Below are 13,626 nucleotides of genomic sequence, written 5' to 3' on the forward strand. Positions count from 1 at the left end.
TACATCAAAAGGGGCAATGAGAACTTTTCTCTCCCAAGAATAGAAAATGCACAGCTTAACATTTGACTAAAATTGGCAAACTGGAGAAAATTAAAAATATCTATAAGCACGAAATGATAGGTGAGTGAGGAAAAACCAGGAACCAGCAGTGGCTAGGTCCTTGCCCACATCTATAGGGACAGTCACACTCTGATCCTTCTGGGTGAGCTCAAGCCTTCTGATTGGCTTCTTGCCAAAGACTCGCACCGGCCTCCCCCCAATAAAAGAGGTACCCGGCTCCTCAATGTCCATCATGGGTGGTGGTGGTATCAGGGTCAGAACATGGAGAGCAGGCACAGTCATCAAAGCCTATCCTAGCAGTCCCCAGAAAAGCCAGGCTTTTTGCCTGGGCGAATCAGAGCACTTCCTGGTGGGACAGTCAGTCCCAGCTGTGAGGCCCCTGGTGTCTGGCAGCCTTTGTAGAGAACTCAACCTCACACAGAGCCCAGAGGGCTGACGCAGGGGCAGCTGAGCAACAGGGCCTGCCTTGGGCAGGGTGGCAGAGCTGCCAAGTCCACTTCCAAAGAAAGGCCTCGAGGTGCTGGGATCAGGGGTGAGGGTCTCAGGCTAGTGGAAGTCTGCATTGAAGGATCTGCCAATGACCAGCCGCCTCACTTCACTGGTCCCAGCTCCAATCTCATACAGCTTGGCATCTCGCAGAAAGCGGCCAAGGGGAAAGTCGTTGATGTAACCATTGCCACCTACAGCCAGGGGATGGGCAGAGAAGAAAGAACAAAAGTGATGCATGCGGGTCAAGACAAGGAAAGCAAGTAGTACCTGGCAACAGGCCAGAGAGATCAATTAAAAACAGCATCAGGAGGTGGTAGGAGGGAGGAGTTGGGGAATGCCTGGAGGAAAGGGAAAAGAGGGGGTAAGGGGCTGGAAGACCACCCAGAATGCTAAGGTAAAGAGAAAGGAGAACGACTGGTAGACCTGGACAAGGGAAACAAGGACTAACATAGCACGCCCTCGGTGTCCAGCAGAGAAGTGACGTCACTGACGCGTCTCTAAGCCAGTAAGTGGTAAAGCCTGGATTCACACTTAGGCGGCCCACCTGTGCTCAGAACCAGCATTGAAACAGGGCTGCTCTACCTCTGAGGCACCTCTCACTCCCCACTTGGTAATGGTACCAGGGGGAAGAGGAAAAGGTGGGGGCATGGCTGAAGGTAGTAGAAACTGAAGTTTCCAGTAGTTTTCTTATTTGCTTTCCCAGGTTCTCCTGGAGCACCAGAGTGAGCTCTGGTGGTTTACTGGTAAGGAATTTTGCTGCCAACACAAAGGTACATGATTCAAATCCACGTGTGAGTCATCTCTGGGTTGGTCCTGACTCCATGGTACACACCACCACCTAGTAACTGGGACAGAAAGGGTCCAACTACAGATGGCTCGAGCACAGAATGAGAAATGGAGAAGAAACCTGGGGCTTTAGGGGGTGAGTGCAGACCTTCAGCGGGGTGTGTGTAGGCCACTCACCAAAACACTGGATGCCGTCCAGGGCAACCTTTGTGGCACACTCTGCTGCGTAAAGGATCACGCCTGCACAGTCCTGGGGGAGGAGGCTACCGATCAGCAGGCACCCCCAGGGGCATGCAGCCAGCCAGTCCCAGCAGCTGGCCAACAGCCCCGGCCTCTCCCTCATGGTCAGCCCTTACCTTGGGGGTGCAGTGGCCCTCGTCACAGGCCTTGGCCACATTGTAGACATACTGCCGACTTGCCATGAGGCGGGTGTACATGTCGGCCATCTTCCCCTGCATCAACTGGGCACAAAAGGGGGTAAAGTCAACATGCTGAAGCCATTCTCTTCTCAGGATACTCTTCTGTCTAACTGAAGCAGGTCAGCAATAGCAAGTTGGCAGTGGGGAAGCTGAGCACCGACAGAGAAGGCCAGAGAGCTACTGTTGCACTCTGAAATGGCCCTCATCTCTCCGTGGACCACTAGGAAGACCACCTACCAACATTCTCATTCGTTTCTTGCTGCTTTCTCAGACCAGAAAGTCTGGCTCCAAGTGCCACTCTCTCTCCCTCTGCCTCGTCATAGCCTGGCGTGCCTGGGTGGTATGCGTGTGGTGGTTTGGCTGCCAGCTGACTGATGGCTCAAGTTCACCCACAAGTGTCTCAGAAGGCCTGATGATCTACTTCTGAAACACCAGCCACTGAAAACCCAACAGAGCACAGCTCTGGCCTGTTACACAGTGGTCGCCACTGAGCTGGTCCACTTGATAGCAACCGCTTTTCCCCAAACCTGCCACACTTCACCCTCTCACCTTTTAATGTCTCAGAATGAAATTAATCCTGCACATGAGCTGCACTGACAATCTCATAAGCTTCCTAAAAACCCCAGAGCCAGGAAGCATGCTGAAGGAGGCCACCTTTCAAACAACTAATCTTGCCAGAAGACAGTAAACGTCCTCAGTGCACCTTGCCTTTCCCATGCATTCCCCGAGGAAACATTAACCCAGTGAAGGTGGGTGTACATTTCAACCAAAACCTCCCCCTCCACTCACCTGAAAGTGGCCAATCTTCTGGCCAAAGGCTTCTCTCACGTGCAGGTAGGGAATGGTGTGGTCGAGGACAGCCTGCATGATCCTGCCAGGAGACACGGGAGGCACTTTGTTGTCCCATGTGAGGCCGGGGTGGGAAGTCTGGAGGAGACTCAGCAAATGGAGCCTCAGGGGGGAGTGCAGGAGGAGCGACTGCCCGGCAGGTGTGCCCACCCCTCTTGAGAGCAGCATGGCAAAGGCAGTGCCTGCATGGTGGGCTGGCAATAGAGCCCTGGCATCGCGCTTCACACCCTGAATAACATATGCAGTGTTGCTCCTGAGGCCTCAGATCTATCAGCTAAGGACACTTCTGAGTGAAGAAATGAAGCATTTTAATAAAGGAGGAGGTTCCTTTTTTCCCTAGGAGAGAGTAGAATGGCCAGGAAGTGGCTCCTTCTGGGGCCCTGAGGGTAAGATGACAGCTGCTTATGATGGTACCTGATACCCAAGGAGCCTGAAGGAGCCCAGCTCCTCACTTACCCCAGCGGCCCACCAGCCAGCACCAGCCGCTCCAGGTCCAGCCCACTCATCAGCACGTACACGCCCTTGCTCAGGTGGCCTAGGATATTGGCAGCTGCCAGGAAAAAGGACTGGTCAGGACGACTGTACACAGACACCTCATTTTTATAAAAGATACTATGTTTGGGAATGTGGTTGTCACGCAAAGGTAATAAAACAGGTCATCTGACCTTCAGCTAGGGCTCTGGGTGAAACAGATAGATCAGATTTACCACTGCAAGGCAGAAGTGGATATTCCCAAGAGGAGCTTGTTGGAGAGAGCTTTACACCAGACACAATGCCTAGAGTTGTTCCATTTCTTTTAAATTTTTGCACTGCCACGGATGGGAAACAAGAGTTTAGAAGCCATCAAATCTCTCCCTACTTGGGTTTTGTTTTACACACACACACACACACACACACACTCTCTCTCTCTCTCTCTCTATCTCACTCTCTCTGGGATCTCCTTAAAAAGCCCAAGGCAGAACTTTCCTCAGACAATGAGGACAGTGAAAGATGGTAAAAGCAAGGAGAAGTGAAGAAGGCAGGAAGAAATGGTGAAAGCAGAAAAGAGGAATCCAGCAAGGTTAAGGTGAAGTTCAATCTTCTCTCGCTCACTCACACACACACACACACACCCCACACCCCCCACGCACGCCTCTACTTCTCCGGGCTTTTCAGGGAAGAGCAGGCACCTGGGAGACATTTTAATCCTTTCTGCCATGCAGCATCTGCCAAGAGGCGCTGGGCCAAGGTCCTTGGCTCTGTTACCCCTGAACAAATGTGTCTTTGATGATGCCTACCAGCTTCAGAAACTTGCTTTCCATGTTATGGAGCCATTATATCTTCGAGCGAACCAACTTCCCTTCAAAGAACCTGGTGCCTTGGGGTGGTGGGAGGGAGTCCCCTTGGCACTGATATCTAGGCAGGCAGCTGGGGAACTCATCTTTTAACTTCTTGAATGGAAGGTGAACTTGTAGCTTCAAGTGCCACAATAAATGACTTGGATAGTGAGAACTATGGCTTGAGACACAGAAACCAGCTGGTGAGCAAATGCCTCCTCTAAGCTGTGGGAGAGTACAGGTCTGAGCACACAGCCTGCAGGGTCCTCCTCAGTTCTTCTTAGCCCTGTACCCACAAAGGAACCAGAGAATTACTCCTTCCTTCAGTCCACTCTGATCCAAGGCCATCTGCCCCACGATGGTGCTTTAAAGATTCTTTCTCCAGGTTTTGGCCATTCGGTGCTAGTGTCAGAAACTGCTGAACACTATCTACACCCATTACAAAAACCTGAGCAGTGCAATCTGCCTTTCCTGCTTGTCTGAGGTTTCCTGTTGACGAATGTATTTGCACTGATCCTTGTTCCTTGATGCTTTCTGCAGCTAAAGCACACTTTTCGGGGTCGGTGGATTGTGGGAGAGCAGGATGGTCTATGGCTGAGATGTAGAGTGAACTTAACTGGTGGTTCATTAGGTCTCATCACAAGTGACATGGTGGGCCAGCTTCCCCACAAAGCTACCTGGTGTCAAATTTTATTATACCTCAGGGGAGAAAATGTTCATACTCAAACAAAATTATGTTCCTTCCACTGTGCCCAGCTTCCTTCAGTTTATCATTAAAGAAGTCATACAGGATGTACAGACAAAAGGGCAAATAAGGAAATCTGAAGGACAAAGCAAGGTTTAGTGTATTCTCCACACAGGAAACACCCCTTCTGATCTCAGTCATGGTCAAGAGCTCTGCAGCAGGGACTGCTGTCCAGGAGCACACGTACGCACGCTTGTGGTGTGGTGGGTGGATTGTCCAAAATGGCATTCCTGGTTCACTGGCTTTGATTTTCACTAGAGTGGGTGGAGCTAATGCTAATAACATGAATAGTGATTTTTGGGTGGGAACATGCAAACCAGGTGTGTGTAGACCACTATGAGGTGACTGGGCAGTCTTGCCATCCTCTAGTCTCTGTTTTAAATTATTTTTTTAAATTATTTTTACGTGTACCATCAAATCAGATCTGACTGGTACAGGAGGAGATTGTCCCTCCTTCTCCAGCAGAGCATCTGGTGGACATCCTCTAGTCTTAAACTGAGATGATTTAGAGGCAGAAGAGAGCTCTGATGGCCTACTTCATAGAGAGTTGCACTACTAACTCAAAGGTCTTGCCTCTCTGGTGGTTTAAATCAGGAGAAAGATGGACAATCTCCTCCTGGGCAATTTACAGCTTCAGAAACCCAATAGGGGTCAGCTGTAAGTCAGTTCAGACTAAATGAGAATGAGATTGGAATCTGATAATCAGCAAGACAGAAGTAGAGAGTATAGCATGTGTCCTTTGGGGCCAGAGGGATTCCTGTAAAAAGATACTTCCTCAGCAGAGGCGGTAGAGAACCAGAGATTGGCAAGAGACAGAGCTGAACTGAACAGGCAGTGCTGCTCCTTGGAATCCAAAGCCACTGCTGAGGGCTTTCGTCCAACTTTACTAGAGGACTAGGGGAGATGTAAAGTCCATAATTTGGCAGGACTAGAAGAACCTTTTAACGCTGGCCTGAAACAGAGAGGCTAAAGGTCCAAGGTCCTGTCTGCATACTTAAAAAGTTGTCCTACGGAAACCCCAAGTCTCTGTAAATTTTCATTAAAATTAATTTTTAAAAAAAGCTGTCCTGACTGGAGAACTGTTTCCAATCTGAATAGTAACCTGTTAACTTTCCTAATAATCCTCATAATTCTGAGTAATCCTGTGAATTCCATGTGGCTACTGCAATGGGCTAGCAGACCCTGTAGTAGAGCAACTGAGGGAGGGTGGGAGGGATGACGTTAGAATCAACTTGGGAGTATAGGGGCATGTCTGACCTCACAGGCATAGGCTTTGTGCTGTTGATGTTATATGGATGGGGACTGTTCCCCCTTGTGGAGTTAGAGGAAATCACTCACACTGTAATCACAATGGTCAAGGGTACAACTGTGGCAAATCCTTAGTCACATGTCATTGTGGAGAACAGTCACAGCAACATGTGGAGACATCGGGATGGAGGTGGGGGTGCAGCGTCCCCATTCTAAGAGAAACTCACCAGGAACCTTGCAGTCTTCAAAGATTAGCTCACAGGTGTTAGAGCCCCTCATCCCCAGCTTGTCCAGCTTCTTGGAGGTGCTGAAGCCAGGCATGCCCTTCACAGGAAACAAAGGTGGCTCTGATTACAGACAAGCCCTCCCAAAGGACCAAGTAAGGAGAAGGCTACAAGGAAAAAGATGCTAATCAAGGTCCTGTACAAGGGGTGTGCCAGCAGCTATTCCCATAGCCTGGTCTAGATGCAGGGAAATTGCTCCATTTCCAAACCCTCCAGCTGTAAGAATCACCCCAAGCCCAATCTCCTCTCCTGGTTGCTTGTGTTCACCCCAATCCTCATGGGAGTACTTCATTCCCACCAAAACAAGTAGTCTCTCGAGCCTTCCTTAGCTCTCTGACTTCGCTTCCTTTCCTCAGGGGGGAAATCACTTCCAAGACATGCTCAATAACTCAGTCAGTTCATTTGTCCTTGTCCTTCTAATTGAGCCCCTACCATCTACTCGCTTTGACTCAGGATCAGTTCAACCATCTACTCGCTTTGGCCCAGGGCAATTAAATGTACTATGTGTTAACAAATGTCCAGGGAACTTACAATTATGGATTATTCACTTCGCTTCCAGGTTGGTGAGATTAGTGTTTCACAATCCTGAGATTACTCTGCACAACAACTTAAGTAACACAGGCCTTCTAGCTATAGCTTTACATTCTTCCTCTCGCCTCTTTGTCTATATCTAAAGTCTCATTCTGGAGTGCATTTTTTGTAGGAGTAGGGTTGGATATATTTTGAAAAGTCATAAAACAATGACTAACGTGGGACTAATCCACGCATAATCTTAATTATTTGCTCAAGCATCTGAAAGTTGGCAATGACTAAGGATGAGAGAAGAACTGATGTTTCTGAGTTGTGGAGTTAGGGAAAAGTATTGAGTATATCATGTGGACTGCCTAAAGAACAAGCAGGTCTGTCCTACAGAAAGTGAAATCAGGGTGTTCCTTGGAGACAAAGATGATGAAACTCAATCTCATATACTCTGGGCATAGTGTAAGGCAGAGTCAGTCTTTGGGGAAGGACACCATGCTTAGACAGGTGGAGGGTCAGTGCAAGAGAGGAAGACTCTCAGTGAGATGGACTGACGCAGTCACTAACAATGGGCATAGTGTGTTGGAGATGGTGAGGACAGCACAGGACAGAACAAGATTCAAAGCCACCGATCATGTAGTCACTATGAGGTGTAGTCGAGTCAGTGGTGGAGACAGCTTTACAACCCTGAAATCTTATACAGAGGAATGATCAGGAAAACCTGATGCTTATTTGCTCAGGACACTGAATCTAACTGGATCCAGCTTCTCTCATAGCCAACAACCAACAACCTCAGCTTGCAGCTGCCTGGCCTACTGTTCATTAGCCTCTGCAATTGCATGCACTGGTCTATATTACTTACAACTGTGAGAGCCACTTCCCTCATGGGGTTTTGCATTTTTGTGAGACTTTGTACCAAATTACAGAACCCAAAGACAAAGATGGGAGGGAGGAGGAATAATTGAGGTCAGAGATGATGGCATGGTATAGCACTTTGGAGTTGTACATTTGGAACATTTTTAACTCCTGCCTTATAGGAACTAATGTATTAATCATTATAAAAGCAGCAATTCATGCAGTTACACAATTTCCCCCCCTCTTCTTTTAATCTCTATCAGTTCTTCTGGCACATGCTGTGGAGGGTACTGCAGACCTATACAACTCTCATTAAACTCTTACCAGCTTGAACAAACTCTAGATACGTTGGCCTCCTACTTCAATAAGTAGGCCAATTATTTCCCATACCATGACTTGTAACCTATCTTCACACTTGCCACCCAAACTCTTCTTTACTCTCTCCTGCATGTTTCTTCTTCTGTCTTCCTTTTTAATTTAAAAAATTTGCTCAGTTTTCCTATATTCTGAAAAGAAAACTATCATGGATTGAATTGAGTCCACCAAAATATATGCTAAATTGGCTATTATTATATGCTATTATTCTATGCCGTAAATTCAAACTTCTGTGATGTTAATAAAGAGACCTGGTAGTATAGTGCTTAATACATAAGGATGCTAATTAAGAGGTCAGCAGTTTTGAGTTGACCAGCTGCTCTGAGGGAAAAAGACGGGCAGTCTCCTCCAGTAAAGATTTACAGTCTTGGAAACGAAAAGGTAGGTCACTGTGAACCCACTCAACAGCAGTGGATGAGTATGATGTTAATGAGGCAAGATTGGAGGCAGTTTTGTAATGATGTAATCACCCCCCATAATGTGATCTGAGAGGTCACATCATTAAATCAGTACATTTAAGAGAATTAGGGTCTGATGTCGCTATGACCTTTAGTTAGGTCATAGCTATGACTGAATGTAGGGGAATTTCCCTAGGGCATGGTCTACATGACTTTTTGTCTCACAAGAGATAAACCTGAGGGGCGGGGAAGGAAGGAGAGAGGGAAGGGGGGGAGAGAGGGAGGGAGGGAGGGAGGGAGGGAGAGAGAGAGAGAGAGAGAAAGGGACTTTGGTACTTGCTGGACCCAGGTTCCTATGGTGGGAAACTCCTGCAACCAGGAAGCACAGAGGAAGCGTCTTAAAGAACCACCATCCTGAATTTGAACTTCTAGCTTCCTTATGAGAAAATGTTTGTTTGTCAACGTCATTCACTTGTGGTCTCTGTTATTGCAGTACCAGATAACTGATACAACCCAAACTTTTAAAATCAGCTCCTGCTTCAGATCCCTCTTGCTTTTAGTGCCAACATTTTTGAAGGTGCAGTCTTCATTCAGTTTCCACATGTGTTCACCCCACCCCTCAGTTTCCCACAGCTGGTCCCAAGTTCATCAGTGACATACAGATTACCAAATTCAGCAGCTTCTCTTTAGGCCTCTCCCTGAATCCCCTGGTTCTGTGGATGGCCCCCCACTATCCTCATTCCTGGACATCTTAGATTTTGTCTTTGGTCGACCTCCTTTTAGTCTCCTTCAAAGCTTCCTCTCCTCCTTATTCCTACTCCAGAGAGAGAGCCTTGTCAGAGACTACAGCATGGTACCTGTGATAGGGTGAAGGGAATCCTCTCTGGTACCACAGTCAGGAAAATACTATCCCACATAAACACCACCCACCTTTCCTTACCTTCTCCACAATGAAGGCTGTGATGCCCCGAGAAGCTGGCACAGCAGCCAGATCTGTCTTGGCATAAACAATAAGGACATCTGCATCGGGGCCATTGGTAATCCAGAACTTGTTGCCATTCAGGATGTAGTGATCACCTAAGGGCAGATAGTTGGGCATTTGCTCAGTCTGGCTTGGCCTGAGACAGATAGCCCACAGATGTTAGGCTGAGTAAGTTGCCTGGCTGGGAAGCAGTGCTAGAGCTCAGTAGGGAAGCAGTGCTAGAGCTCAGTAGGGGGAACTCCCAGTTACTTGTTTTTTCCACCTGCTTTTGAGTTGGTTCCTACAAGACAGAGAACTGTCCCATAGGGCTACCAAGATGAAAGCAGATTGCCACATCTTTTCCCCACAGAGCAACAGGTGGATTTAAACCACTCACATTTTGGTTAACAGCCAGGCACTTAATTACTGTATCACAAAGCATCTATATTGTTCCTTAGACCCTGATAAAGTCTATACCTTTGCCCATTTAGGTCCCAAGAGTAGCCTCACCTTTATTCTCTGCTTTTAGCTTCATGGAGACAACATCAGAGCCTGCATTGGGCTCACTCATGGCCAAGGCTCCAATGTACTCACCGCTGATCAACTGCAAGGAAAACCCCAAAGGGCTTTGTTAGGAGTTCAAAAGAACCCCCCAGGAGCTCACTGATTCCTGCCTGTTCATATGACACCCTTTCACACTTCTTCACACACCAGGGCACTGATAAAGTACTAGGGGAGAAGCCTAGCTGAAAATGGCTCTCCTTTGGAAGGAAGCTAGTTCTCTTTTTCCATTTCTTAAAAAAGGCTTTTCAGATGTTGTACATCACCTCAATTGCCAGGGGGTCCTGGGCCCAAATATGTTCTGTTTTTCATCATCTATATAAATTGCTCTGCTATTTAATGAAATTATAGATTACCCTCCCCCAATTATAGGCAAATCACTAGGTTTCCTAATTTTTCCCCCCCAATTTCTTTTTAAAAATTCCCTAATTTCTTTTAAATATCTTACTGGTGCCTTCCCAGGCTCGTGGGAAGCTCTCCTTGCCAGAAGGCAGGAGCGTGGTGGTGGGAGTGCAGGAATCGTGGCAAGCTTTTGGAGTGGACTGCTTTTCCGGGAATGTGTTTGACGTGCAGGTTTGCTCTGTCACTGGAGTGAGGCTAGCCAGCCTGGGCCTAGGGTTTGAACCAGGGGGCAGGCTTAAGCCCAAAGGGCCAGGTTCAAATTGTCTTCCTGTCAAACGTTCTTCTAAGTGGTATAACACTGGTCTGTGCGTTGCTGTACAGAGGTAATTCGTGGTTGCTGTGATGCTGAAGCCTGTGACAGTGATATGCCAATCGTGGTAATGGGCACCCATGGTGGACAGTGTTGGCTGGAGCTTTCCGACTAAATTAAGCCTGGAAGCAGGAGCGGCATCCACTTCCAAAATGGCTTGCCTCTGGAAACTCTATGTACGAACAGTGCTCAGGCTGTTCGTTCATAGGGTCGCTATGAGTCGTCTACGACTCGACGGCATTAAACAACAACAAACTGTGTTTTTGGTGAAAATTTACACAGTAAATTAGATTCCCATTTGATAATTCCCATCTGATAATGCAACATTGTTCAGTGACATTAGTTAGTTCTATTTCCTACAATGTATTAACATTCTAATTCCATTCTGGTTGTTCCATTTCAAGTAGTGGATATCTACTGGTGTTGTTGAGGAATTTTTAAATTTATAATGAACTATTTTAAGGCAAATCTGTAATAATTTTCTAATCATATTTTTTGATTCAGAGCAGTAGGCCACAGAAAGCAAGTGTAACTGATCTTTACCAATGGTGGCTGTGGTTACACCATGAGATCAGCATGTGCTTCTCATCCCCATTGCCTCACCTTGGGGAGATATTTTTCCTTCTGGGCCTCATTCCCATTGCGCACAAGCTGATTGATGCAGAGATTGGAGTGGGCACCATAACTGAGTCCCACTGCTCCAGAAGCTCGAGACATCTCTTCCATTACCAGCACATGCTCCAGGTAGCCCAGGCCGGAGCCACCATACTGAACTAGGGTTGAAGGTGGCACAAGGGAGAGGAAACAGTAGCACAGATTAACTTGGAGCTCTAGTAAGAAACTTACATCTATTGTTATGTATTATCAAGTTAGAGAGCTGACTCAAAACTAAACCTCTCATGAGTTTTCAGAGGCTGTCAAATCACACGGGAGGAGACTGAAAACAAACACACTTATTGTACCTATTCCATATTATTCCTTGCAAGGACATCAAGCTGACTCCATGTATTTTACTTTTAAACTTACAGAACAGGTTTTACCTGTTGCTTGTCACTTGACTTGTGGTTCACAAAAATTAGTGCAACTCTTGCTTCATCCTGGATACGCTTCTTGATGTAATTAAGAACATCCACTACTCAGAAGGTTAGAGACTCACAGAGACAGATGGACAAATGAAGGACTTAGAATTTTAACTAAGAAATGCTGAGGAAGAGGATGCAGAACACTAAGAATGGATACATAGCAAAGAATGTGTGTGAAAGAGGCAGAAGAGATGACGTCTTCACAGCATAGATTTGGACCTACAGGAAAAGGAGTGGTGAAAAGAAGAGGAGCCATGACCTGGGAGAAAACCTGGGGTGGGCTGTACAGCAGAAGGCAGATCTTCCCATAAAAAAGAAATTCATTCTTTGGAAGCAAGTCTAAACTTAAAGTGGTTAGGTCATCTATCATTACCCTTCCTCCCAAAAATCTTGTAGTTGTTACGTGCCATTGCGTCGCCTGCGACTCATAGCAACCCTGTGTTCACTAGCTCTGAACCCTGCCCCATCCTGAGCCAATTTCATCATCTCCAACAGACCTAATCCTACTTCTCCATTTACTGAGTCAATCCATCTCACTCTGGGTCTTTTTCTCCTGTGCTGTCCTTCCACCCTTCCAAACATGATGTCCTTCTCCAAAGACTGGTTCCTCTTGGCTACATGGTCAAAGTATGTGAGACAAAGCTTCAAAATCCTCGCCTCCAGGGAGTAGCCTCATTACACCCTCTCCAAGACAGACCTGTTGGCTCTCCTGGCAGTCCACAGTATGTTCAACACTCTTCTCCAGCTCCACAATTCAAAGGCTTTGATCCTTCTATCATCTTTAGTCATTGTCCATTTCTCTGATGCATAACAAGTAATTGCAAAGACCATGGCCAAGATCAGGCACATCTTGGTCTCTAGGCTAAAGCAACCCATAAACCTTACTGTCAGAGAAATCTTGGCAAGGGTTTCTGCACAATCACTCTGATAAAGAAGTCTGGCTGCCTCTAGGCTCAGGGGAAAGGTAGGTAGAACACCCTTACTCTAGAAAGGAAAGCCAGACTAGCCGACTTTTCCAAGGTTCTGCCTTGCAATGATTTTCAGCTGATTTCTAACTATTTTATTTTTACATTAAATTGCCACCTGACTAAAGTAATTTTGAGAAGTTCCTAGGACATTGAGAATCTGTTAAGGATATATTAAGATTTTGAAAGGATAGTGATTATGCTTTAACAACAAGATGAATGTGATGAACATCACTGAGATGTACATGTAACAAAATTTTGATTTTTTAGCTATGGACTCAAGATTCCTGATTCTTGAGCATTCCTGGACTCCAGTCTTCTGGACTCCACCCTGGGCTGGTGCTCTGTAAGGGTGGACAATGAACCCAGCTAACAAATTAGCCTGTATTCTCACTCTTTTAGTGATCACTCCAAAGCACAGAATTTTCTAGCTATTCATTCAGTTAATGAATGTGCCATTTATAAAGAACTCAAAAAGGTTAACTCTCAAAAAAGTTCATAAATCCTTTACTTTCAACCTAGTCTGTATGGTGAGCTTGAAGAACCACAATCTATTTATTTGACAGGGGGGTTACAAATAAAAGCAGTTTTAAAATTATTTTTTTAAAAGTGAAATGGCAAGATGGGTTCAATAATGTCTACTACATTGAAACAGATAAGGGAGAAAACTGTTTAAAAGGGAAATGTGATTAGGTATTTTTGTGTTGACAGGAGTCCAGAGCAAAGGTTGCATAGTGGAGTGGACCTGGGGGAGAGTTTGTAAAACAATGAAAGAATTTTTCTTTTACTTTTCCAAGAGGGTAGTGTACTAGGGGCGAGGGTTGGGAGGGGAGAAAAGTGCAACAATGAATGAATGGAAACCCAAAGTCTCTGTAAATTTTCATTGAAATTAATAATAAATTTTTTAAAAAGTGAAATGGGATAACTCTGATTATATATATTTGCCACAAATAATAACTACAATAAAAGTGCCCAATAGCATTTCCCTTCCTATTGTTTCAC

General features: G+C 46.1%; 1 protein-coding gene across 1 annotated transcript in view; it reads right to left on the reverse strand.

Annotated features, from left to right (window-relative positions):
- Positions 1–311: 311 nt before the first annotated feature.
- Positions 312–13,626, reverse strand: part of IVD (isovaleryl-CoA dehydrogenase) — a 30,526-nt gene continuing 17,211 nt past the window's right edge. The window contains exons 4-12 of the mRNA XM_006883018.1: positions 11,181–11,350; positions 9,815–9,908; positions 9,284–9,420; positions 6,140–6,236; positions 3,060–3,153; positions 2,544–2,625; positions 1,692–1,796; positions 1,513–1,585; positions 312–740 (exon numbers count right to left, since the gene is read on the reverse strand). Coding sequence (XP_006883080.1) covers positions 607–740; positions 1,513–1,585; positions 1,692–1,796; positions 2,544–2,625; positions 3,060–3,153; positions 6,140–6,236; positions 9,284–9,420; positions 9,815–9,908; positions 11,181–11,350 — 986 coding nt within the window. The 3' untranslated portion in view covers positions 312–606. The remainder of the gene's footprint in view (positions 741–1,512; positions 1,586–1,691; positions 1,797–2,543; positions 2,626–3,059; positions 3,154–6,139; positions 6,237–9,283; positions 9,421–9,814; positions 9,909–11,180; positions 11,351–13,626) is intronic.

This window comes from Elephantulus edwardii, unplaced genomic scaffold, assembly GCF_000299155.1.
Source record: "Elephantulus edwardii isolate Elephantulus edwardi_28Jun2011 unplaced genomic scaffold, EleEdw1.0 scaffold00026, whole genome shotgun sequence".
NCBI classification, from domain to species: domain Eukaryota; kingdom Metazoa; phylum Chordata; class Mammalia; order Macroscelidea; family Macroscelididae; genus Elephantulus; species Elephantulus edwardii.